The sequence below is a fragment of the Rhinatrema bivittatum genome, chromosome 4, assembly GCF_901001135.1.
Source record: "Rhinatrema bivittatum chromosome 4, aRhiBiv1.1, whole genome shotgun sequence".
NCBI classification, from domain to species: domain Eukaryota; kingdom Metazoa; phylum Chordata; class Amphibia; order Gymnophiona; family Rhinatrematidae; genus Rhinatrema; species Rhinatrema bivittatum.
The window spans coordinates 410,155,633-410,181,905 of NC_042618.1; the positions used below are offsets into that span (position 1 = coordinate 410,155,633).

General features: G+C 45.2%; 1 protein-coding gene across 6 annotated transcripts in view; it reads left to right on the forward strand.

Moving 5' to 3' along the window:
- The window catches only part of TTLL3 (tubulin tyrosine ligase like 3), a 179,989-nt gene that overhangs the window by 107,874 nt on the left and 45,842 nt on the right, over positions 1–26,273 (forward strand). For all 6 annotated transcript variants that reach the window (XM_029601150.1, XM_029601147.1, XM_029601149.1 and 3 more), the window contains 3 exons: positions 7,361–7,550; positions 8,237–8,385; positions 9,679–9,922. In XM_029601150.1, coding sequence (XP_029457010.1) covers positions 7,361–7,550; positions 8,237–8,385; positions 9,679–9,922 — 583 coding nt within the window. The remainder of the gene's footprint in view (positions 1–7,360; positions 7,551–8,236; positions 8,386–9,678; positions 9,923–26,273) is intronic.

Consider the following 26,273-nt stretch of genomic DNA (forward strand, 5'->3'; position numbering starts at 1 on the left):
ACACCTGTTACATCAGGTAAGCAACATTTGCTATTTGTCGCAGTGGTGGTGGTAAACCCGAGCCCAAATGTTGTTGATTTATTGTATTGTTAAAAGGTATGCAAAAGGGGGGGGGGGGGGAGAATCTTGTGCAGTGCGGGGGGGCTGCTGCACGAGATGGCCAATGAGCAAGAGGGGGGCCGATGCTCAGAGGCGATATCACTTACCAACGCTCGGACGAGGTGGGGTAAGAGGTCTGGAGGATACAGGCGGAGCTCTACCAGTGGGATGAGGTGGGGGGCAGGTTAAGAAGGATGTTACAAGGAGGGGGGTCATGTTTTAGCTTTGTTATAAAGTTATCGGGCTCGGGTCTGGTGTAAATAAACTGCGGCCTTTATTTGACCAAATAAAGATGTTTGTCGTTCTTCAGTGAAGCAAGGAAAAGGGGGAATGTGTTTGGGGGGTGGGGGTAAAAGGAAAGCGAATCTTGCCTCTCCCAGTTATATATGTCCCACCCATTTTTTGTTTAATTTATCATGTTCAGAATCTATGAGCTGTGTCTTTTGTACATAGCAACATCAGCATGTAAGCGGCTCATAGCCTGTAACAGTTTATAACGTTTTACTACAGATCCTATTCAGCAAACATTCCCATAAATATATTTCAACTTTTTACCCAAAAGAAAACAGTTTATGGAATGTAATGCAAGGTATAAACAAAAAAAATTACCGTAAGGAAGAGATCTCCCAGCCTAGGCTGCCCCCCCCCATGCAAAGCCAAGATAATGAAGGAGAAAAGAAAGTAGTATTCCATAGCTGGTCACCCATCATTGACAAAGAGAAAATTAAATGTTCAGCACTGATCGTTGCCCAAAGAAAAAACTCCCCCCTTCCCAACTCCCCCCCCCCCCTTTTTCTTCTACCAAAACCCAGAGAGGACAATATGTATGAAAAAAGAACGTAGTAAGAACAAAAAACTCAATACAGGTCTCACACTGCCTGGCAATCCTATCTGGGATATGAATCATCGTGTATAAATCCATGGGGGCTCTCTCCTAGTCGCCAAGTCAAATGTGATCTCCAAAGAAAGAGTAACAGACATCATGAAAATGAAAATCCATCGAGGTGTATCCAAAGATTGCAAAAACTGGGCTACTTCAGCAGCTGTCTCAAATACAAAGTTTTGCCCTGATATATCACCTTAAGCTTAGCAGGAAAGAGCAAAGCGATCCTCAGCTTCTTCTGTATCATTTGAGTGCACACCGAAGTAAAAGATTTGCGCTTCTCTGCCACAGATTGAGAATAGTCCTGAAACTAAGACATTTTGAGCCTCATAAAGCAGAGGTTGCAACTTCTGATAGGCCCTGAAAATGTCCACTTTATGAGTGTTATTGTTTGGGATAGTTGTGGGTGGATCCTTGGGCCGGTGGCAGATGACCACGCCCCTGGGGGAAGATCCCGAGAGGGACCACCGGTCAGGCTCAGAGTATGGAGACAGACACACACTAGTTCTTTTATTAGACAGTATACTGAACCACCAGAAGTGGCAGTAGTGAGCTGGAAGCACCCGGCTGGGCTGTAGTCCCTCAGATACTGGAACAGCGATCCCAGGATGGCAGAGCTGTAGAGAAACTAAGTATAGTGAGTAGGCAGGGTATGCAGAGTTCAGGCATATAACCTTGATGGTAACACTCACACAATAGTCTCTTGAAGCAGCCCAGGAGCTGGAATGGATTAGGCCCTCGAGGAGCGAGTACCTGGTTCCAGGGAAAGCTCTGAGAGAAGGATGGTAACTCACTAGTTAGCGAATTCAGAGACCTTAAATATCCGGTGCAGATGACGTCATCTCAGGGGGTTGCCCCTGAGGTTCGCGCCACTGCTGGTACTTGAGTCGGGGCCACACCGTACGCACACCCTTAGGCTTCTGGGAAACATGGCGGAGTGCAGCGTCTTGCCAGTCTGGGGACGCCAGAGGAGGGTGGCAGGATGATGCCGCGGCAGCCAAACATCCAACAAGCAAAGAGGGAGTCGCCACAGAGGTAAGGGGGCGGGGTGGAGACGTCAGGCAGCGATGGTCGCAACAATGAGCAAAATTAAGAACTTGCATCATAACAACTCGAAGCTTGTTCCGTATCTAGTTTTGTGAGCCCTTTCTGTACATAAGGCCAGGATATGTTGTAAGCCATTTCTCCAACGTTGCCCCCAAATTAGCATCAGGGAGGTCTTCAGGAATGCCCACTATCCGAAGATTATTTCTCCTGGAGCAATTATCCCAAGCCATCAGCTTTTGCAAGCAGTACTTTATGACTTTTATGAAGATCCTGAACTTCCACTTCTAAATGCATCATCTTGTCTTCCAAATGAGAATTTCTCTGCTCTGCTTCTTGACTGCACTGGCCATATGTAGTTAGTTTTTCATCTAAGCAGAAAAACAGCCATCCAGCACCGCTATAACAGCAGATGCTATCGTCAAAGGGGAACTCACTGGCTCTGTGCCTAGACTGACTGTATTGTCTTCTTCTTCCACCAGCATCATCTTAGCAGGTCTCTCCTTCTCCTTCTTGGCCAGATGCATGGCCATGATCGTGGGTATTAGCAGCGAAAGATCTCCTGGTATGTATGAGGCGACAGCGCGCAACCAAGCAGGGCTTCACTCATAAATCGGCAATGAAGCAAAAAGGTCAAAGTCACGATTAAAATGAAAAATTAACGGGAGGGCCCCTGGAGAGCACTAACAGCACATCCGTGCTCTTTCATGACATCACGTGACCCCCTGATATTCTCTTATTTTATTCTCTATTCTTTTCCTAATAATTCCTAGCATTCTATTTGCTTTCTTGGCTGCTGCTGCACACTGAGCAGAAGATTTCAATGTGTTTTCCACGATGACACCTAGATCCTTTTCCTGAGTGGTGACTCCTAACGTAAAACCTTGCATTTTGTAGCTATAATTTGGGTTACTCTTCCCTAAGTGCATCACTGTGCACTTGTCTACATTAAATTTCATTGCCATTTGCATGCCCAGTCTCCCAGTTTTGCAATGTCCTCTTGCAATTTCTCACAATCCTCATGTGATTTGACAACTTTTAATAATTTTGTGTCATTGGCAAATCTGATTACCTCACTTGTTCCCATTTCCAAGTCATTTATAAATATATTAAAAAGCAGCAGTCCCAGAACAGATCCCTGGGGCACTCCACTATTCACCTTTTCCATTGGGAAAATTTACCATTTAGCCCTACTCTCTGTTTTCTATCTTTTAACCAGTTGGCAATCCATAATAGGACACTGTCACCTATGCCATGACTTTCTAAATTCCTAAGGAATCTTTCATGTTAAATGCTTGTTGGAAATCCAGATATACTATATCAACTAGCTCACCTTTATCCACTTATTTATTTACTCCCTCAAAAAAATGTAGCAAATTTGTGAGTCAAGACTTTCCTTAGCTAAATCCATGTTGGCTTTGTTCCATTAAGCTATGCTTATTTATATGTTCAGCAATTTTGTTCTTTATAATAGTGTCTACCATTTTGCCTGGTACAGACATCAGACTCATTGGTCTGTAATTTCCTGGATCATCTCTTGATCCCTTTTAAAAAATTGGCGTTACATTGGCAACTCTCCAGTCTTTAGGTACAATATTGATAGTTTACAAATTTCCAAAAGCAGATCTGCAATTTCATTTCTCAGTTCTTTCAGCACTCTGGGATGTGTACCATCTGGTCCAGGTGATTTGCTACTCTTTAGTTTGTCAATTTGCCTTAGTACATCTTCCAGGATCACTGAGATTTGTTTCAGATCCTCTGAATCATCACCTTTGAATATCATTTCTGGCATGGGTATATATATTACATCTTCCTCAGTGAATACTGAAGCAAATAATTCATTTAGTCTCTTTGCTATGGCTTTGTCATATCTAAGTGCTCCTTTTACTTCTTGATCATTTAATGGTCCAACTGCTTCCCTCACAGGCTTTTTACCTTGAATATACCTGAAAAAGATTTTATTATGAGTTTTTGCTTCCATGGCAACCTTCTTTTCAAATTCTCTCTTTGCCTTCCTTATGAATGCTTTGTATCTGACTTGCCAGTGCTTATGCTGTTTCCTGTTTACTTCATTCATATCCCTTTTCCATTTCTTGAAAGATGTTTTTAGAACATTACCTCTCCTTTCAACCATGCCGGTAGTCATTTAATCTTCTTTCCACCTTTCTAATGCATGGAATACATCTGTTATGGGCTTCCAAGATGGTATTTTTAAACAACATCTATGCCTGAGCTAAACTCTTAGGGGTAGATTTTAAAAGAAGCGCGATCAGCCTACTTTTGCTTGCGCATCAGACTCAAGCAAAAGTACGCTGGATTTTAGTAGATACGCGCGGAGCCGCGCGTATCCACTAAAATCCTGGATCGGCGCGCGCAAGGCTATCGATTTTGTATAGCCTGCGCGCGCCGAGCCGCGCTGCCTCCCCCCGTTCCCTCCAAGGCCGCTCCGAAATCGGAGCGGCCTCGGAGGGAACTTTCCTTTGCCCTCCCCTCACCTTACCCTCCCTTCCCCTACCGAACCCACCCACCCGGCCCTGTCTACACCCCCCCCTTACCTTTGTCGGGGGATTTACGCCTCCCGGAGGGAGACGTAAATCCCCGCGCGCCAGCGGGCCTGCTGCGCGCCTGGCCGCGACCTGGGGGCGGGTACGGAGGGCGCGGCCACGCCCCCGGGCCGTAGCCACGCCCCGTACCCGCCCCCAAAACGCTGCCGACACGCCCCCGCAACGCCGCGCGCTCCGGCCCCGCCCCCCGACACGCCCCCCTCCGAGAACCCCGGGACGTACGCGAGTCCCGGGGCTCTGCGCGCGCCGGGAGGCCTATGTAAAATAGGCTTCCCGGCGCGCAGGGCCCTGCTCGCCTAAATCCGCCCGGTTTTGGGCGGATTTACGCGAGCAGGGCTCTGAAAATCCGCCCCTTAACTTTTACAGTTGTTCCTTTCAGTTTTTTCCTAACCATTTTCCTCATTTTATCATAGTCACCCTTTTGGATGCTGTCATAGTAGATTTCTTTTTTGCACTCCCTCCAGTTATTAAGTCAAATTTGATAATGTTGTGATCACTATTACCAAATGGCTATAACACTGTTACCTCTTGCACCAAATCCTGTGTTTCACTAAGGACTAGGTCTAAAATAGTTTCTCCTCTTGTTGGTTCTTCTATCAGCTGTTCCATGAAGCAGTCATTTATTTCATCTAGGAACTTTACTTCTCCTGAACAGTGGTCCCCAACCCTGTCCTGGGGGTCCACCAGCCAGTCGGGTTTTCAGGATATCCACAATGAATATGCATGAGAGAAAATTTGCATATTCCTGCAAATTTTCTCTCATGCACATTCATTTGCATATTCCTGCAAATTTTCTCTCATGCATATTCATTGTGGATATCCTGAAAACCCGACTGGCTGGTGGGCCCCAGGACAGGGTTGGGGACCACTGCTCTAGAATGTCCTGATGTAACATTCATCCAGTCAATACTGGGGTAATTGAAATTACCCATTATTACTGTGCTGCTGATTTTGTTAGCTTTCCTAATTTATTTTAGCATTTCATTGTTAGTTCATTCTGGCCAAATGGATTTTAATATATCCCAATTACTATTGTATTCCCTTTATCACCTGGAATTTCTATCCATAAAGATTCAACATTGCACTTTGTTTCCTGCAGAACTTTTATCCTGTTTGACTCAATGCTCTCTTTAACATATAGTGCCACCCCTCCGCCAATTTGTACCCTGGTGTCACAGTGTCCCATTGGTTATCCTCCTTCCACCAGGTCTCTGAGATATCAGTTATATCTACCTCTTCATCCAGTGCTATTCACGCTAACTCTCCCATCTTGTTTTTTAGACTTCTAGCATTTGTATATAGATATTTCAAAATATGCTTCTTGTTTGTATTAACAACCTGCTCATCAGTTGACAGGGACAATTTGGAATCATTCTGCACTTTACTTAAAGGTACCTGGTCCGTTTTGGCATTTATTGCAACCTTTCTATTGGGATGCCCTATTTTCCATGTTCTCTTAGTGTCCTTCAAAGATACATCATTCCGAACCAAAAACTTCTGAGTGACTATTGGCTTTCCCCCATTATCTAGTTTAAAAGCTGCACTATCTCCTTTTTAAAGGTTAGTGCCAGCAGCCTGATTCCACTCTTATGTAAGGTGGAGCCCATCCTTTCGGAAAAGGCCCCCCCCCCCTTCCCCAAAATGAGGCCCAGTTCCTAGCAAATCGAAAACCCTCTTACTTGCACCTTCGTGTCACTTTGGAGTTCTGCCTGCCTCTGGGGTCCTGCATGTGGATTGGGGAGTATTTATATGAATGCTACCCTGGAGGTTCTGGATTTTAGCTTTCTACCTAAAACCCTAAATTTGGCTTCCAGAGCCTCCCTCCTGCACTTTCTTATGTCATTGGTATCCACATGTACCAAGACAGTTTGCTCCTCCCCAGCACTATCTAAAATCCTATCTATGTGATGCGCAAGGTCTGCCACATTTGCACCAGGCAGGCAAGTTACCTAGCGATCCTCACGTCCACCAGCTATCAACCTTCCTAATAATTGAATCACCAACTATAACGGCCATTCTATTCCTTCCCTCCTGGGCATGTGCCCCTGGAGGGCAGGTCTTAGCTACAGAATTGCTTCCTACCTCCTCAAGCTGATGCTCTCCTTCCAGGTGACCTTTATCCTCCAAAGCAGCACAGGGGCTACCAGATTGGAGGCAGGACTTCTCTAATATGTTCCTGAAGGTCTAATATGTCCCTCTCTGTCTCCCTTAGCTCTTCCAGATCTGCTGCTCTAGCCTCCAGAGATTGGACTTGTTCTTGGAGGTCTTTGCACTTAGCGCACACATATGACCTTGCACAAGCTGGGAAATAATCATACGTGGGGCACTCAGTGCAAAAGACTGGCAACCCTATACCCAGCCTTTGGGTGCACTTTCCTACATTGGGCAGTAATAGCTAATATCTTTATTTGTGTGCAATTTAAATGCCATGGGCGCTATTCGATACACTTTAGTTAGGACATAAATTATGGATGTGTTGATCTCCTTACTGCATCGAATGCCATGATTGTGCGCCCAAAATACGCATACAACCATGAGTAAACCTGTACATTAGGCTAGGTGAACTTTATTGCGTTGGCCTGGCTCTGTTTGTTACATTCCCTGGTGTCCAATCAGCAGTGCCTATGCTATCTTACACACTGCTGTCCAAAATTTCAGCAAGAGCCAATGCAACTGAAAACTGGTTGCCCCATCCCAGCATGCATTCCCCTCTTCCACAAACACACACATTTCTTTATGCAAGTACTATCAGCATCTGTTTCCTTTACAGAGGGTAAAAGGGCTGTCAAGAAGAAAGGCGGTCGTGTTTCAGCTCAAGTGATTGAGATAGCTCTGCGTGCCTGTCAGGAATATCTTAACAGCCTGGCTCATGCAGATATCGATAAAGGGAAAGAATCATCATACAAAATGACAGATGCTCAGTGGGAGAAATTTCTGCACACCTATTACCAGGTTATACAGTAAGTAGTAATATGTGGCCAAGGTAATCGTTGCCTAAATTGGGGCTGGTTTGCCAGGAAGTACTACCATGATTTCTGAGGGGCTTTTATATAATAATGGGGCTATTACATTAATGAGTCACTACACTGTGCATTGTGTCAGCCATAGACCAACTTTCCAGTTTGCTGCCAGAACTTTGATTCAGTGCATACACACAGTACAGGAATGTCAGCCTTAAGATATTAAACATCTTTCTGATTGGCTGTTTTTCCTTTCTTGTCATGGAATGTAGTCTTCCTGGTTTAGTTTAGTTTATTGATTTTATCAATTTTCTAAATTAAATCAAAGTGATGTACAAAATAAAAAGAAACACTCATAATATTATAACATAAAATATGTACACAAAAAACACATAAAAATAATAACATAAAACTTTAAAATTAAATTAAAATACCATTAATTAAAAAATAAAGTTAACTCTACCAAAGTCAATACTAATAATCTAAATATACTAATTAAATCAAATTAACAGTTATTAAAAGACAGACTAAAAAGCCAGGTTTTTAATACAATGCCTGGCTCTAAATCTGTTTTTCACTTCAATTACAATGGAACAGTCAGAACCTCATAGTGAGTGATGACCCTTTTCCCCTTAAACAAAGAACAAGGTCCATCAATCTCTTTCATTGATTGTCTCTCATCCTAGTGATGGTGCAACTATAGAAAGGCCAGAAGCTTACACAAAGCAGTGTGATTTTATGCTGGAACAGCTGAAAGCAGTGACCCCACAACTGGACATTGAGGGGAACCGAAATATCTGGATTGTAAAGCCAGGAGCCAAGTCCCGTGGCAGAGGTAAGCAAAGGATAATTGTATGTGCTGATCTCTGTGTCCTCTCTGCTACTGCCTTTCTTCTTACTGCTCGTATTAGCATTTGTTGATGAGGCAGTCTCTTCCTACAACACTATACTATCCTCTGCACTATACTATCTCTCCCATCTCCCCTCCCCTGCACTGTAAGATATGCCATTCCCCAACTCTGGCTCATTGCCACGATTTGCTTTCTTCATTCCTGCACCAACTCTGCAGTGAATCTCTGGCCTCCATCCTGCTCTCATCTTGATTTCGTATATTTCAAATGACTGCTGACATCTTTCCAATTCAGTGATCATGCTTGCCAAACAAGACTATTATGTCCATCTGATTAGCAGGCTGGTTTCAGCCCCTCCTGTGCCTTTACAAAGCTTAACTCCCTCCTCAAACAGCCACTGCTTCCCACCACCCCACCCCTTTACTCCCTGCTTTCCTACCTTTCTATAATTGCAGAGCAGGAAACTGCCCACTTTCTCTCCTGTTCCAAACTAACCACTTCTTCTGACTCCATTCCCCTCTGGCTCCTCAGTGCGATCCCTAATACTGCCACATCCTCATTCTTTCACTTTCTACTGCAGCCTTCCCCTCTGCCTTCAGACATGCTCCTCAAAACCCTTCTTCCCCTTTCTGTCCAAACTAATAGATCGGCACGTTTATCTTTGCTGCCTAGACTTTTTAACATCTCAAAATATCCTCGACCTGCCCCAATCTGGATTTCACCCTCTACATTCCACAAAGGCAGACCAAAGTCTGCGGTGACCTCCTCATAGTCAGATTCAAATCCAGCCTAAAAAATACATCTTTCTGAGGCCACTTTTAAAATATGAACTTAATTATTCCTATACATGGCTTTCTTACCTCATTCACAGTCTGCTTCCTCGTGTAGACTCTCAAGAGGCCCCACTCCTTGCAGCTGGCCCTGCTGTTGTCAACTGAAAGGACACCCCCTCCCCCACCACCATCACCACCATATTTCTGTCTTTATAAGATTGTAAGCTTCAAGAAGCAGGGACTGTCTATTATGTGTCTGTAGAGTTACATCTACCTGGTAGCTCTATACAAATAAGAATAACTTTATTTACGGGTGATCACATGGAAAACTTCCTCTGCTTAACATTCCACGTTGTTGCCTATAATAACACAACATAGCAGGAGACAGCAGATGAAGAGCCATCGGCCCCTCCAGCCTGCCCAGTTAGCGAGTCACTGATGGGCAGTGGTGCCTCTGCTTTTCACACCAGTGTGAGAAGATGTGTTTCTGTGTTTCTCTGACAGGGATAATCTGCATGGACCGCTTGGAGGAGATGCTCAAACTGGTGGACTGTAATCCCATACTCGTTCTGGACGGGAAATGGGTGGTGCAGAAGTACATTGAGAAACCCCTCCTCATCTTTGGGACAAAGTTCGACTTAAGACAATGGTTTCTGGTGACAGATTGGAACCCTTTGACCATTTGGTTCTACCAGAATAGCTACATACGATTCTCTTCTCAGCCGTTCTCCCTGGACAACCTGGACACGTAAGTGTAGTAACCATAAACTGGGCATGGGAATCAAGGGCTGAGAAGAGAAATTTTGCCAGACTCCCTTGTACACCTTCCTCTCTTTCATGCCCACAGAACTATGATAGAGCTCCCTACAAGTTAAAATGAGAGTATTTGCTGTAGGTGTGGCTTGTATAGGTTCCTCCTTTAATGAATATTTGAAAGAGCTTATATGAATTAATTTAATGCTTCAACCGTAGGGTGTTGCTCACTTTGAAGAAACATGTTTGCATAATAAAGTGTATGCACAAGAATTGCAGAGATAGTACATTTGATTTCTTCTTCCAACACGATTGAAGAAGCTGTAGGACATGCTAATGATATCACTGAACACTGGAAACAAGGACACTTTTATGGTGGATGCGATCAATACAAGGGGGCTCCGTAATAATGAATGGCCCCTTTTTTACTTGCTAAGAAACATGAATGACATAATTACATGTCATGGGGCAGACAGATCCTAGTTATTAAATGACAACTTACTGATAAAGGGGCATGGGATAAACACTGTGGATCCCTAAAGGCTAGAGGATGGGAATGAATGAAAAGAGGCATGGGGGTAGCTTGCTGGAATGGTGGTTACTACCCTTATCCAATAAACCTTCATACGGTTAATGCAACTCCAGCATTGCTCTCTGCTTCAACGGCAAGGGGAAATGTGGAAAAGAGGATTTACACTCACAACAAGGACATTGAACTGTACAGTCTGAGAAAACAAATAAGCATGGGGGTAACTTGCTTGATGTGGCGGTTACTACCCTTAACCAATAAGCCTGATACCTCACTTTGGATGCAAATCCAACATTACTCTCTACTTCAATGGCAGGGGGTGGCAGGAAATTTGGAATCAAGCAGTAACCAACAAGGGCCCTGACCTTGGCAGTCTGGGAAACTGATAAGTGTGGGAGCTTGCTGGGCAGACTGGATGGGCCGTTTGGTCTTTTCCTGCCGTCCTTTCTATGTTTCTATAATATTGGCACATTCATAATTTACATATTGCACACAGGCGGAGGGAGGAATCTCTATTCCACTGCATGCTTTGTGTGGGTGTGGTGAGGACCCCCAAAGAGTTCAGATCCTGTAGGCTCCCTCCTGGGCAGAGATCCAGTTCACTAGATACGTCCCTTGCTATATAGACACTCACACACCAAGTCAGAACGACAGTAGATCCCATGACAGTTCATATTATATGTGCTAGATTATGTAAATAATGCTAAAATGAATTTTTCTCAGTCCTTCTGTTTCTTCTTCTCGTGCCTGTGTCAGTCCTGCTGAATCTCTTATTGTGCTGTGAAGCTCCCCCACTCTCCCCAGGGAAGAAGGGGGCAACACAAAGGCTATCTGTTTATTTTGCTGAGCGACATGTCTCAAGCAATTAGCAGCTATTGTTAATTGTGTCTCTGCGTCTCCCTATATCTTTGTGAGAGATATGTTAACCAGCGGCGAATTCCCGCTGACAACCGGCCCGGGAATTCGCCGCCCAGGCCAGCCCAGGAGATACCACGTGGTTGGCCGAGCGCGGCTCTGTCGCGGCCGCGCTCGGCAGACCACGTGACTAGAGCGACCGGCCCACCGGTGGGATGCCCGATCCCCCCCCGATAGGCCAATCTGCCCCTGATGTTAACCTTTAACCTGGTGTCAGCTTTGCTATTGTGTCAGAAATAATCTGATGCACTTCTCTGGCCCTTTAAGTTATCTGTTTTGAGCTGGTCAGGCCTGAATCAGTTCCCTTACATTCCACCTCCCAGGGCCCAGAGAAGCATCTCTGATACATGTCAGTAAAAAAAAAATGTACTTATTTAATTATTTCAAAACCTTTTATCCCACCTATCAAAATTCCTAGGCAGATTATTATTAAAACATTCATAAATATAAATAAAAACACAAAAGATGTAATGTCTTAAAGCCACAAAGCGGGAAATAGACTGCTTAATAGACAGTACATTAGTAACAATTTATTTATTTATTTAGAGTTTTTTCTATACCGGCATTCGTGATTAAAAATCACATCATGCCGGTTTACATATAACAAGGGGGTGTGAAACGAAAAAAAAACCAGAACATTAACAAGTGCAAAGAGGTCATAAAGTTACATTACAACAAGGTTAACATAACTGGGGAAAGAATTAGAGCAAGATAACCGAGCAGTTAAGGATTAACTATTTACATTATATGGTGAAGTCTCTTAAAAGATGTTGCTGTCATTCAATTGGGATCTGGGAAGGCTTGCTTTGTGACAATGATGCATAAGGAATCAGTTTGGTGCAGTTCCCGTTTCGGCATGAATGCAGAGTCACCACTTTTATCGCAGAGAGGAGAATTCTTGTCCTGCCCTTCAGTCCGGTACAGTTCCTTTTTCAGGGTGAATGCAGGGTCACCACTTTTTATCGCAGGGAAGAATATGCTTGTCCCGCCCTTCAGAAAATGGTGCAAACAAGTGCCGGCACAGGTGGAGTGGTGATCAGTCATGGGCTTTGGTGTGGGTTCGGGATTCCAGGCAAGCTCCTTTAAGGGAATAGATTCAGTAGTAGGCTTCTGACCATGCAGCTTCAGGTGTGTGCTGGGGAGGAGAAATGAGGTTTGTAGGATCAGCATATTCATGATGAAAACTGCAGCCACTTTATCTGCTTTGCTCTTAGTAAAACTTTCAGATTTAACGACAATACGACTGGTGTGTCCCTCTAACATTACTTCCCAGGTGTTTCCTCCAGGTCCTTGGGCAATAATTTCTGCCTTTGCCCGAGTGCCACTGCTAGGCACTGTGACTGACTCCGATCTTCATTCCTGATTGCAACCCGCCACATCACATTGCTGTGATGGTGGGATTTCAGAATTAGGGGCACTCGGGGCCTATTCACAAATCCATTCTGCAGTTTTTTTGTGTTCTTTTTGATTTTGAAGCTGGTGTCAGACTGATTGCACAACAGAACCTTCCCCCCCCCCCCCCCCCTTCATAATCGGCATCTATAACCCCTTCTATGACTTCTGGGCCTATCAGTATCAGCTCAACACATGGAGCAATGTGACCATAGGTGCCCTTAAGGGGTTTCCTGTTCAGACTAGCTTCTGTGTCTGAGGAGTGAGGTACAGTGAGTCTGGCTTGTGCAAGTTCATCCCCACAGCACATGGATTTGAAGGGGTAGTATGGGATGAAGGTGCATTTTCCAAATTTCTAGCACCTCTGCCTGTAGGGTTATAGGTTGTCCTACCATCCTTGGTAAAGAGGTGGTGTTGCCTTCCACTGGCCTGTTATTTAACTCTTGCAAGACTAGTGACAGACTGTAATCTGTTAACCCAGCCACTTGCAGGTAATAGGGAATGTGTGTGACCCAGTGAATGCAGTTTTCTTTAGCCTAGGTTTGTACTAAATGACCAATGAAATGAGATCCATTGTGTTGCTTGTTTACATGGGTAAGCATAAAAGTAACTTGAATAGATGTCCACCAGAGTTACTACATTTTGACTCCCCTGTGATAACGGCCTAGTGTCATGGTTTTGCCTGCTGTGCAGTCTTCCCATATCAAGGTTCAGCCTGCTGCACAGCCCACCACAAGGGATCTTCAGTGAACCTTGCTCTCTGTCTTGCAAGTTATCTCCTCACTGATTACACAACCTCCAAACTTCAGTCCTACTTAACCCAGCCTATCCAGTACATCAGGACCTCTTCATTGAGTCACTTCGGCTCTCTGACCTGGCCAGCCTTCTGTCCTCCAGGCCTTCTACCTTGCCTAGCCTTGTGGCCTCTGGGCCTTCTGCCTTGCCTAGTGGCCTCCAGATCTTCTGTCTAGTGGCCTCCAGGCCTTCTGTGTTTTCTGTTCTCCTTGACCTGTCGAGAACTTGTCCTGCCCTCGTCCAGTCTTGTCCTTGTCTGATCCCTGTCTAGACCTGTCCTTGTCGTGCTTTGTGTCCATGCCCCAGCCTGTGCTTTGTGTCCAAGCCTCAGCCTGTGCTCTGCATCCAGTCCCAGCTAGTGCCTGGATCCAGCTCCCAGTCAGAACCTGGTTCCAACTCCCGGCCAGTAACTGGAACCAGCTCCTGGTTAGTACCTGGACCCAGCTTCCAGCATGACTCTGGACACAGCTCCCAGCCAGTGCCTGTATCAAGCTCCCAGTCAATGCCTGGACCCAGCTCCCAGCCAGTACCTGTATCCAGCTCCCAAACAGTGCTTGACTTCAGCTGCCAGCCTGCCTCCAGGTTCCAGCCTGTGCTTGAATCCAGCTCTTGCCATGATGTTCAGCAAGAGACAAGTCCTACCTGCCCCCAGAACCCAAGGACTCAACCTGCAGGGAAGGGGGCTGGCTAGGCAGATCAGCACCAGCCCATTCCCACAGTCCTGCACCACTTCTGCAGGGGTAGTCCTGGCTCCAGCCTACAGCCCTGTGACACATAGGGCCTATAATCTGCCAGATCTGTACTGCCTGTTTACCACTATTGATGTACCCTAATCCCTTCACTGGAGGCTTGAGCTGCACCTGTTTTATAAATTGGCAGATCTCAGATTGAGAATTATCTGTCGGGCACTGCTCTCATGCTACTTACTGTAATGCACAGTGGTAGGTAGCTTCAGCCCCTAAGTGTCCTGGCTGCTCATGAATCCATTTTGCTAACCCCTCAGTTCTGCTAAGCTTACAGAGGAAATTTGGGCAGCTGCATCTGCAGCTTGGTTATACCAGACCTCTACAGTTTCTTTGTGAGTGTGAGCATCTACATGGTTAACAGGAGTGGAAACTCTGCACTACTCTTCATACCTCCTCCCACAACTCTTTTCCCCATACTGTCTTTCTTCCAATTTTCCAATCATGTTTATACCATCGGGACACCCAAACGGCTAAGCTTGTTTGCCACGGCCCATGAGTCGGTAAACTGGTGACTCCTGGAATGGCCCAGATCACAGCTCTTCCAAATAGCTAAGACTAGAGTTTGCAATTCTGCATCTTTTGACTGCTCTGTCCCATCCCCTGCATATTATTCAGTTATTGGCAGTGGGGATCTCAAGGCCACACCTTTCCAACACCATTTCCTACTTAGGTACTGAGCAGAATCATCTGTGAACCATATTAGGGATGTGAATCGTTTTAGGACGATTAAAATTATCGTCCGATAATTTTAATATCGTCTTAAACCGTTATGGAACACAATACAATAGAGATTCTAACGATTTATCGTTATAAATCATTAGAATCGTGAGCCGGCACACTAAAACCCCCTAAAACCCACCCCGACCCTTTAAATTAAATCCCCCACCCTCCCGAACCCCCCCCAAATGAGTTAAATAACCTGCGGGTCCAGCGGCGGTCCGGAACGGCAGCGGTCCGGAACGGGCTCCTGCTCCTGAATCTTGTTGTCTTCAGCCGGCGCCATTTTCCAAAATGGCGCCGAAAAATGGCGGCGGCCATAGACGAACACGATTGGACGGCAGGAGGTCCTTCCGGACCCCCGCTGGACTTTTGGCAAGTCTCGTGGGGGTCAGGAGGCCCCCCACAAGCTGGCCAAAAGTTCCTGGAGGTCCAGCGGGGGTCAGAGAGCGATTTCCCGCCGCGAATCGTTTTTGTACGGAAAATGGCGCCGGCAGGAGATCGACTGCAGGAGGTCGTTCAGCGAGGCGCCGGAACCCTCGCTGAACGACCTCCTGCAGTCGATCTCCTGCCGGCGCCATTTTCCGCACGAAAACGATTCGCGGCGGGAAATCGCTCCCTGACCCCCACTGGACCTCCAGGAACTTTTGGCCAGCTTGTGGGGGGCCTCCTGACCCCCACGAGACTTGCCAAAAGTCCAGCGGGGGTCCGGAAGGACCTCCTGCCGTCCAATCGTGTTCGTCTATGGCCGCCGCCATTTTTCGGCGCCATTTTGGAAAATGGCGCCGGCTGAAGACAACAAGATTCAGGAGCAGGAGCCCGTTCCGGACCGCTGCTGTTCCGGACCGCCGCTGGACCCGCAGGTTATTTAACTCATTTGGGGGGGGTTCGGGAGGGTGGGGGATTTAATTTAAAGGGTCGGGGGTGGGTTTTAGGGGGTTTTAATGTGCCGGTTTTGCGATTTTTAGATTTTTAGATTTTTCACGATATTTTACCCCCCCCAAACGGCAACAATACGATTCCCTCCCCCTCCCAGCCGAAATCGATCGTTAAGACGATCGAGGACACGATTCACATCCCTAAACCATATGCCTGTCCTCTCTTCATCCTGTATTTTGTCATATGGTACTCCCTAGGACATGGGAGAGCTCATTAGTGGAACAAGTGAGCCCATTTCAGGTGTGAGCTGGTCCTGCAGATCCCGGGCCGAGGGGAACTTGGCTACCTCTTCCTGTAATACTTCCGCCCCTTGCTGCCTGGCTTTGCATGCACCAACATAGTAATGACAGCAGAAAAAGAATAAACGTTCCATCCAGTCTGCCCCGTAAGTTTCTTATGGCAATAACTACTGCTCTCTGCAGCTTCCCCCATGTTTCAGTTAAGGGTAGTAATTGCTACTCCATGCAGGTTACCCTCAAGCCATATGTTTAAGGTAGTAATATTTGCAATCAAAACTAAGCAACTACCAAACCCATAATAAAATTACTGCTAGCAGCATTTATACAGGGTGAGCAGTCTTGATAATTCAGACAATGCTACTTGAACGTGCTTTGCTTTTGGACTTGGCCGTAGAAGCAGTCCTTTGCTTTTTCCCTAATGTCCTGCATATCAGTGCCCTGGAACGTGAAAGTCAGGGCCCAGCATTGGTTGTTATCTGAACCCAACTCCTCCTTTGCCTCCACCATTGAAGCAGAGAGCATTGTTGCAATTGCGTCAAAAACCCGAAAGTGACATGGTTAAAGGTAGTAAATACTGCTCCAAGCACCCCTTTCTTCATTTCCGTGTTCTAGCCTTTAGGGATCCACAGTGTTTATCCCATGCCTTTTTGGATTCATTTACTCTTTTCATCCTCACCACCTCTACTGAAAGGGCATTCTAGGCATTCATCATCTGTGAAGAAATATTTCCTGATGTTGGATCTGAGTCGTACCCACTGGAGTTTCATTTCATGACTCCTAGTTCTAATGTCTGCTTTCTGACAAAAAAGGTTTGAAATTTGTGCATCATTAAAACTTTTCAGATATCTGAAGGTCTGTATCATATCTGCCCTGCTCCTCCTCTCTGCCAGTCTGATCTTTCAAATCTCTTCTCATAAGTCTTATGATACAGACCCTTTAACATTTTGGTCCCCCTTCTCTTGACTGCCTCCATCCTGTCTCTATCCCTTTTGAAATACAGTTTCCAGAACCAATCACAGTACTCCAGGTGAGGCTTCACCAAAGACCTGTACAAGGACATTATCACCTCCTTTTTCTTGCTGGTTATTCCTCTCTCTATACAGCCCAGCATTCTTCTGGCTTTAGCTATCGCCTTTCACATTGTTTCGCCATCTTCAGATCATCAGACACTATCACACCAAGGTCCCTCTCCCAGTCCGTGTGCATTAGTCTTTTACTGCCCATCACATAAAGCTCTTTTGGATTGCTGCACACCAGATGCATGACTCTGCACTTCTTGGTATTGAATCCCAGCTGCCAAATCTTTGACCACTCTTCGAGCTTTCTTAAATCACTTTTCATTCTCTCTATTCCTTCAGGCATGTCCACTTTATTGAAGATCTTAGTTTCATCTGCAACTAGACAAACTTTACCTTCTATCCCTTCTGCAATGTTGCTCACAAAGATATTGAACAAAACTGGTCCCTAAATTGATCCCTGTGGCACTTTACTTAACACCGTTCTCTCTTCAGAGTAGGTCCTATTTACCATTACACGCTGTCTCCGATCAGTCAACCAGTATTTAATCCACTCCACCACCTTGGCGCCCACTCCCAAGCTTCTCATTTAATCATGAGCCTCCTATGTGGGACCGTATTAAAAAAACTGCTGAAATCTAAGTAAATCACATTGAGCACTTTTCCTTGATCCAATTCTCTAGTCATCCAATCAAAAAAATCAGATTTATCTGACAGGAGCTTCCCCTGGTGAATCCATGCTGACTTGGGTCGAGCAACCCACCGGATTGTAGATAGTTTGCTATCCTTTTCTTCAGCATCGTCTCCATTAATTTTCCCATCACCAAAGTGAGGCTAACTGGCCTGTAGTTTCAGGCCTCCTTTCTGCTATCATACTTGTGAAGCGGGACCACCACCACTCTTTTCCAATCTTGCAGCATCACTTCTGATTCCAGGGATCCATTGAACAGGTTTTTCGGTGGATCCGCCAGCACATTTCTGAGCTTCCTTAATATCCTGGGATGTGCCTCATCTTGCCTCATGGCCTTGTCCACTTTCAGTTTTCCTAGTTCTTCCCATACATTCTCTTCTGTAAACGGAGTTTAATTTACCCCACTCCCATCCACAGTCTTGTCAACCAGCAAAGGTCCTTCTCCAGGTTCTTCTTTAGTGAACACCGAACTGAAGTATTTGTTTAATATTTCTGCAATTTCTTCCATCTCTCTCCACATATTGCTCCTTGTCACTTTTCAGTTTCACTATACCATTTTGGGCCTCCCTTCTTTCTCTGATATATCTGAAAAATTGTTGGCAACTCACATTACCTCTTTGGCAATCCTTTCTTCCACTTGACCTTTTGCTTTCTTGATTTCTTTCTTCGTCTCCCTCAGTTTCACCAGGTATTCTTCCTTATTTTCCACTTTTTGGGATCCTTTATACTTCCTGAACGCTGTTCTTTTTGCCTTTATTTTTTCAGTCACCTTGTTTGAGAACCAGATTGATTTCTTTTTCCTCTTACTTTTTGTTTACTTTTTTAACATATAGATTTTTGCCTTTTTAATAGCTCTTTTTAATTTGGCCTACTGTTCCACCTCACTGTGGTAACTAGAGCGACATCAGTTTGGGAACTAGCCAGGAAAATAAAGGAGGCAAACTGGATGTTTCCTTGTGTGCACTTTTATTTACAGTGAAAGCAAAACCGGAAAACAAATGCAGTTCACCTTGCTATTTTGGTAGCACTCAAACATGAAACAACATATTTTCTCATAGGATGGCTTCTTTTCTGCTCCTTGGGGCCTCTTTAACCCTTCTAGGCCCTGAGTTCTTATACTCTAGTCTAGTGAGAGGCTCCTCCCTTCTCCCAGAATTCTTTGTGGATCTGGATCCTAAGGAAGACCGGGTAATAGAGCTGTTCCCGATTCCTTAAGGTAGTCTGAAGGAGTTTCCTATAGACTCCCTCACAAATCCTCCTCCTAAGCTCAGCTCTGTGGGGATGAGTGCCTGCCTGTACTAAGGACACCTGTCTAGATAGGAAATCTGCATTAGTATTTTCCCTGCCTGCTTTATGTTGTATTTTATAATTGAAAAGCTGTAGGGCCAGGAAGGCTGTCACCTTCGCTTTTGTTTGTGGGACTGGCACCCAGGTGATTGTCTCGATCTTCTGGCTCTGCAGATGGACTTTGTCCTTCCCCAGGGTCTAGCCAAGATATTGGACTTCTTGCCCTGCCAGCAAGCACTTCTTTGGGTTATCTGTTAGTCCTGCTTTCTTCAGCAGCACAGCCTGGAGTTGGTTTAGTGTGCTTCCAATCTGGGTTGTAGACCATGATGTCATCTACGTAAGTGGCTGTGTTCCTTTGATGAAGGCAGAGTAGGGGGGTCAACCAAGCGCTGAAATGTTGTAAGGGTGCCATAGAGTCCAAAAGCAAGTACGGTGAACTGGAAAAGTCCACCTGGCATCAAAAAAGTGATTTTCTCCTTTGCTGTTGGTGTGAGAGGCACCCCTTTGTAAGGTCCAGGGTAGAAATGAACTAGGCTGATCCCAGACACTCAGTCAGCTCATCCACTCAAGGCATCAGGTACGCGTTGAATTTTGAGACCTTGTTGATCTTTTTAAAGTCTATGCAGAACCTTATGCTCCTATCTGGCTTTGGCATCAATACTATGGGGGAGGACCAGTCACTGTTAGACTCCTCTATAACTCTGAGACTGAGCATCTCAGTCACTTCGGTCTCAATGATGTGCTACATGGCCTTGGAAATCTGATAGGATCGTTGCTGCATGACAACTCCAGGAGGTGAAATGATATCATGCTGTACCAGGTGGTTAAGACCTGGTAAGTTTTTGAGAAGATCACTTTGTTAGCTGTATGTGCGGTGGACAGCTGCTCTCTGAAAGGAATCTGGGTTTGATCCACTTCAGGTCCAACCTCTGGACCAAACTCTTCTTCTTGAACCACTCCACACCCTGTGCAACCCACTTTTTCAGAAGGTTTATGTAGTAGATTTGCATTTTCTTTAATTTATCTGGCTGGGCTATTTTGTAATCCACGGCCCCAGTTTTCTCCAAAACTTCATAGGGTCCTTGCTAACAACTTGCTTTCCAAAGATAGGAGGAGGACAAAGACGCGGTCTCCCAGCTGGAATACTCTTTGGACCATGGTTTCGATTGTAACTTTGGGCATGGGTAGCCTGAGACTTCTCTAGGCATAGGTGGGCCACTTCCCCAGCTTTTTTTAGGCAATCTTGCACTCAGAGAATGCAGGCTATAAGGTTCTACCCAGTGTTCCCTTTGTCTTCCCAAGCTATGTCCAAAATTCCTCTCAGCCTCCTTCCATACAGTAATTCAAAAGGGGAGAACCCCATTGAGCTCTGGGGTACTTCATGGATTGCAAACAGCACATAGGGTAGTAATGAATCCCAATTCTTGCTGTCTTAATCCACAAATTTCCTCAACATTTGCTTGAGTGTCTGATTGATGCACTCAATGAAGCCATCGGTCTACGGGTGATACACCTAGGTACATAAAGTTTTTACCTCGAGAAAGGTTCAGAGTTGTTTTATTACCTTGGACATGAATAGGGTCCTCTGATCCATCAGGAATTCCTTGGGTACCCCAAGTCATGAAAAAACCTCTGTTAGGGCGGTCGCCACCGTTGGGGTAGCGGTACTACCTCTGGGTATCTTGTGGTGTAGTCAAGAATGATGAAGATATACTTATTTCCTTTAGTAGATCTATTTAATGCCTCCAATAGGCCCATGTCCCCCCTTTCAAAAGGGGTCTCAATAATGGGCATAGATATGAGAAGTGCCACCTGTACATAGGGAGGCTTTGTGAGTTGGCAGGTAGTGCAGGACCGGCAATACAATAGGACCTGTTTATGTAGGCCTGGCCAATAAAACTGTACCAGTATTTTCTCTCAGATCTTTACCTCCCTCAGGTGACCCCCCCCCCCCCCTAGAAGGTAACGGTGTGCTAGTTCCATGACTTTCTGGCAATGTAGTTTGGGAACTAGGAGTTGTTCTATCAATTCCCCCTACACATTTCCCTTTGTGACTCAGTAAAGTAGGTCCCCTTTCATTACAAAATAAGGAGGAAAGGGTCTGTTACCTGCACTCCAAGACTAGCTTTCAGTCCTTGAAGTTCCCCAGATCACCTCCATTTCCTACTCAAAGGGGCTAGCTATAACATTTGGGATGGATTGTGATTATTCCCCTGACTCCAACCCTTCCTCCCTAGTTGCCTCTAAATTAGATTTAGGAGTCCTAGAGTCTTTATGATACAGAACTGGATCATCCAAGGGAAAGAGTTCTGGAAACTCCTTAATTGTTGTGGCTAGACAAATCTTTTGTGAGCTGGTTCCACAGGGTCTCAAAGTTTGGACAATCCTGTCCTATCCACCACGGGGTAAGGTAGCCAAGGAAGAACTCCTACCTCTATTTGAGCTCGGCTGACAGGAGTCTTCAGTTACACTTGGCTTGTTGAATACAAGACAACATCACAGTTCTTCCATAATCAATCTGAATCTGCTTTACTAACTTTCTTCTAATGAGTGTCTTCATGCTCCCAGAGTCCACTAGTGACTGGGTGGATGAGCTCTCCAGCTTCACTGGAATCACGATGGTAGAGACTCCTTGGCTGGAGACATCTACAAAATTACAAAAATATGGAGCCATGAAGTTAAAGTCCATTAGCTCCTTTTCCTTGCGGGGGCAGTTTCTGGCAAAAAGACCCCTTCTCTGCAGCTGAAACATGGGGGACAAAGTGGATTTTCCAGAGAAGAAACGGGTCGGCCTGGCTCTGGCACTTGTCAGGGTCTCTTGCCTTTAGGAGTCCATCATCCTCTACCCGGGTCGACTGGCTTCTCTGGGGATCATGGCAACTCAGGCATGGCCTGGGCCTGATAATAGGCCTCTACCTCTTCCAACATCTTTTCCAGTGTAAAGTTTAGGTGATGGCAGACCCATTGCCGCATAGGCCATTCCAGGCTGTTGAGGAGGTGTTCCAACAGAACCGCTTTGGCTTTCTCCTCTCTGGTTTTCCATTCTGGGCACAGCCATTTCCAAATGACATCCTTGATTCTGTGGAATAGATTCCTTGGATTTTCCCCAACTTGAAGAACTCCCCATCAAAATTGCTGATGGTAGGCTTCTGAGGTGAGTTCTGCTCTCTCTAGAATGGCAGCCTTGACTTCTGGTAGGTGGTCCTCCCTTCTGGACTGGTGGTTTGGAAAGCATCTTGACTACTCCCGGTGAGTAGTTTGCCCAGATAGGTCGTCCACCTATCTTCTGGCCAGCCTGTCAGTCGAGCTGTACGCTCAAAGTTTTCCAGGAGACGGGGTCTTCTCCTGGGGTCATCTTAAGTAGTACTGGTGACAAGGGAAACATAAACATAGAAATGACAGCAGAAGAAGACCAAATGGCCCATCCAGTCTGCCCAGCAAGTTTTTAAACTTTTTTTTTCCCTCATACTTCTCTGTTACTCTTGGCCCTTAGTAACCTTTTGGTTCTATTTCCCTTCCATCCCTGCCATTAATGTAGAGAGCAGTGCTGGAACTGCATCTAAGTGAAGAATCAGGCTTAATTGATTTGGGATAGTAACCGCCGTAACAAGCAAGCTATACCCATGCTTATTTGTTTACCCAGACTATGTAATTCAGTCCTTGTTGTTGTTGTCTGAATATAAACCATCTTTTCTTCATTCCCCCTGCCACTGAAGCAGAGAGCTATGCTGGATATGCATTGAAAGTGAAGTATCAGGCTTAATTGATTCGGGGTAGTAATCGCCGTAGCAAGCAAGCTACTCCCCGCTTTTTTGTGAATGCAAATCCTTTTTTCCACATTTCCTCTTGCCGTTGAAGCATAGAGCAATGTGGAGTTGCATTAACCGTGGGTATGTTTATTGAATAAGGGTATTATCTCCAGGTAGTAGCCGTCATTCCCGCAAGCCACCTTCTCTTCATTCACAACCTCTAGACTTTATGGATCCACAGTGTTTATCCCTCACCACTTTGAAGTCCTTCACAGTTTTAGTCTTCACCACTTCCTCCGGAAGGGCATTCCAGGCATCCACTACCCTCTCCGTGAAGAAATACTTCCTGACATTGGTTCTGAGTCTTCCTCCCTGGAGTTTTAAATCGTGACCTCTGCTTCTGGTAGCTCCATCTTCCCTGCTTTCCCAGCTGCCTCCAAACTACGTATCTCTGCAGGGAAGGAGAGGGGAAGAAAACAAAAAAAAACCTGCTGGCCTGTCCGGTTCTTACTGCTTGAATCCTGATTACACAGGTGGGGCTAGCTCCCTTGGCCTATTGTAATAAAGGCTAGGTGAATGAAATCCTAAGGCCCCTGGAAAAAAAGAAAAAAAAATCTGTAGGGTTTTTTTTTTTCTGCTGTGGCTGTGGGCTTCTGCCTCTAGTTCCTGCTTAGGCAAGAAAATCTCACTGCTGCTAACATATGTGGTAACTTGGGCAATAGCAGCTTGGGAAACAGCCAGGAAAACAAAGGAGGCAGACGCACCTTGCTGTTCTGGTAGCAGTTAAACATCAAATATAACATGTCTTCTCATAGGATGGCCTCATGTTTGTTCTCTTTAACCCTGATAGGCCCTGAGTTCTTATGCTCTAGTGGGGGGCTCTTCCCTTCACTCCTGATTCCTTGTGGGTCTGGATCTTAAGGCAGTCTGGGTGAGACAGCTGAAGGAGTCTGAGGGAGTTTCTTATAGACTCCCTCACACTCACCCATTATCTCCCATTCTTCTGGTTCCTCCTCCAGTAACATCCTCATTTTGACAAAGCCAGTATTTTTGGAAATTCAAAACTCGGGTCTTCGTGTGACTTCTCTGTATCTTATTTACAATATCAAACCATACCATCTGATGATCACCGGTGCTCAGGTGGGCACCTACCTGGATTTAGAGACATTATCCCCATTTGAGAGCACTAGGTCGAGTATCACACCTTCCCTCGTGAGTTCCATTACCATTTGTTTGAGCAGAAAACCTTGAAGTGCATCCACTATTTCTATTTTTTTGTAGATTTTGCAGAGGGGATACTCCAATCCATATCCAGCAGATTAAAATCTCCAAGAGCAACACTTCTCCCTTTTTCCCACCTTTTGGATGTCTTCAACCAGATCTCTGCCAAGTTCTTCTGATTGAGCTGGAGTCCTGTAGACCACACCGATGTAAATAGAAGCACCATTTTCTTTGTTTTTAGAATGGTCCATAATGCTTCTTCCCTACCCCAATTTCCCATGCATTTCAGTTGCTTAGATATTGTTTTTGACATAAAGAGTTACTCCTCCCTCTTTTCTGCCCTCTCTGTCCTTCTTTAGCAAGTTATAGCCAGAGATGGCTGCATCCCAGTCATGAGACTCAGTGAACCAGGTCTCTTAACAGCAATGATGTCCAAGTCCGCTTCCACCATTAAGGCCTGCAGGCCTGGGATTTTAATGCCCATGACTACGAGCATTTGTGGTCATAGCTTTCCAACTTTTCTCCCTTGGTTTGCTGCTCTTCCTAGCCACCTTTTCTGATTTTTTTTTTAGCTGATTGATTTTGTTGTTTTTCTCCTCCCACTTCCTCTATTGCTTGGGGATGTCATGTCAATTTCATTGGCCACCTCCTGCCACACCGCCTTCTAGTTTAAATACCTGATAATATATGCTCTGAATTTCTCGCTTAGCATCCTTCTTCCTGCCATGAACAAATGTTGACTATCCTTACTGTATAACCTTTTACTGCTCCATAGAGGCTAGGACCATTTATAGAGCAGTAAAAGGTTATACAGTAAGGATGGTCTGCACTATGTTTTGAGCCTGAAATTGAAGTTGTCTATATGGCAGAGCCTTTCCTTCCCTTTTCCATGAACTTTTCCATGAACATAACCCCAAGGTTATGTTCATGGCTCTTTTCTCTATGGTTGCTGACCTTACCACCCCCTCCCACACACAACCACTAGCTACCACCTCCAAGAATCGAAGCAACGAGTTAGCGCATTTCTTTAGAGATAAAGTTGCCTCCCTCACGGCACACTTCTCTCATAACAGCAACAATGTTATTCTTCCTATCCTCAGCTCTTCAGCTATTCTTTCCTTTTTTGACTCATCTTCCTCCCTTGAAATAGAGAACATCCTAAAAAAGATGAAACCTTCCTCACATTCCTCTGAAACTATCCCCTCTAAACCTTTACTATCTATTCCCAAAGTAATCGCCAAACCTCTTTCCAACATCTTCAACTGCTCTTTGGAGCAAGGCACAGTCCCTAATTTTCTCAAACAAGCAGTAGTGAAACCTTTACTCAAAAAACCTAATCTTGATCCTGCCACCTTGTCTAATTACAGACCTGTTTCCAACCTACCCCTCCTAGCTAAAATTCTTGAAAAACTAGTCAACTCTTGCCTTTCCCTTCACCTCGAACAACACAACATTCTTCCCTCAACTCAATATGGTTTCAGGAAGCATCTAAGTACTGAAACCCTACTACTCTCTCTTACTGACACACTTATCAAAGGAACCGACTTGGGCTCCTCTTATCTGATTGCTATGCTAGACATTTCCGCTGCGTTTGACACTGTCAATCACTCTATCCTCCTCAACATCCTCAGAAGTATTGGGATTTCTGGAAACACACTCTCTTGGATACAATCCTATCTGCAAAATTGCTTTTTCACTGTCCTAGTTGATAACACTGAATCTGAACCTATCAGTCTTCCTCAGGGTGTTCCCCAGGGCTCCTCTCTCTCCTCTACCCTCTTTAATATTTACATGCTTCCCCTTACCACCCTTCTCACCAATCTTCACATCAAGCACTTCATTTATGCAGACGATGTGCAAATTCTCTTCCCATTTTCTGACTCCCTCCAAACTGCCCTACAAAACTGGGAATCTTGCCTTTCCTCCATTAACCAACTCCTCACAGACATGCACCTGGCTCTCAATCCTAACAAAACTGAACTCTTAATCATCTCTAACAAACAGCCTCTTCCAGCTATCCCCCTCTCACATGCATCTACATCTTTCTCCTCACACACTCGCAACCTAGGTGTCCTCATTGATAACCATCTCACTTTCAAACCCTTTATTA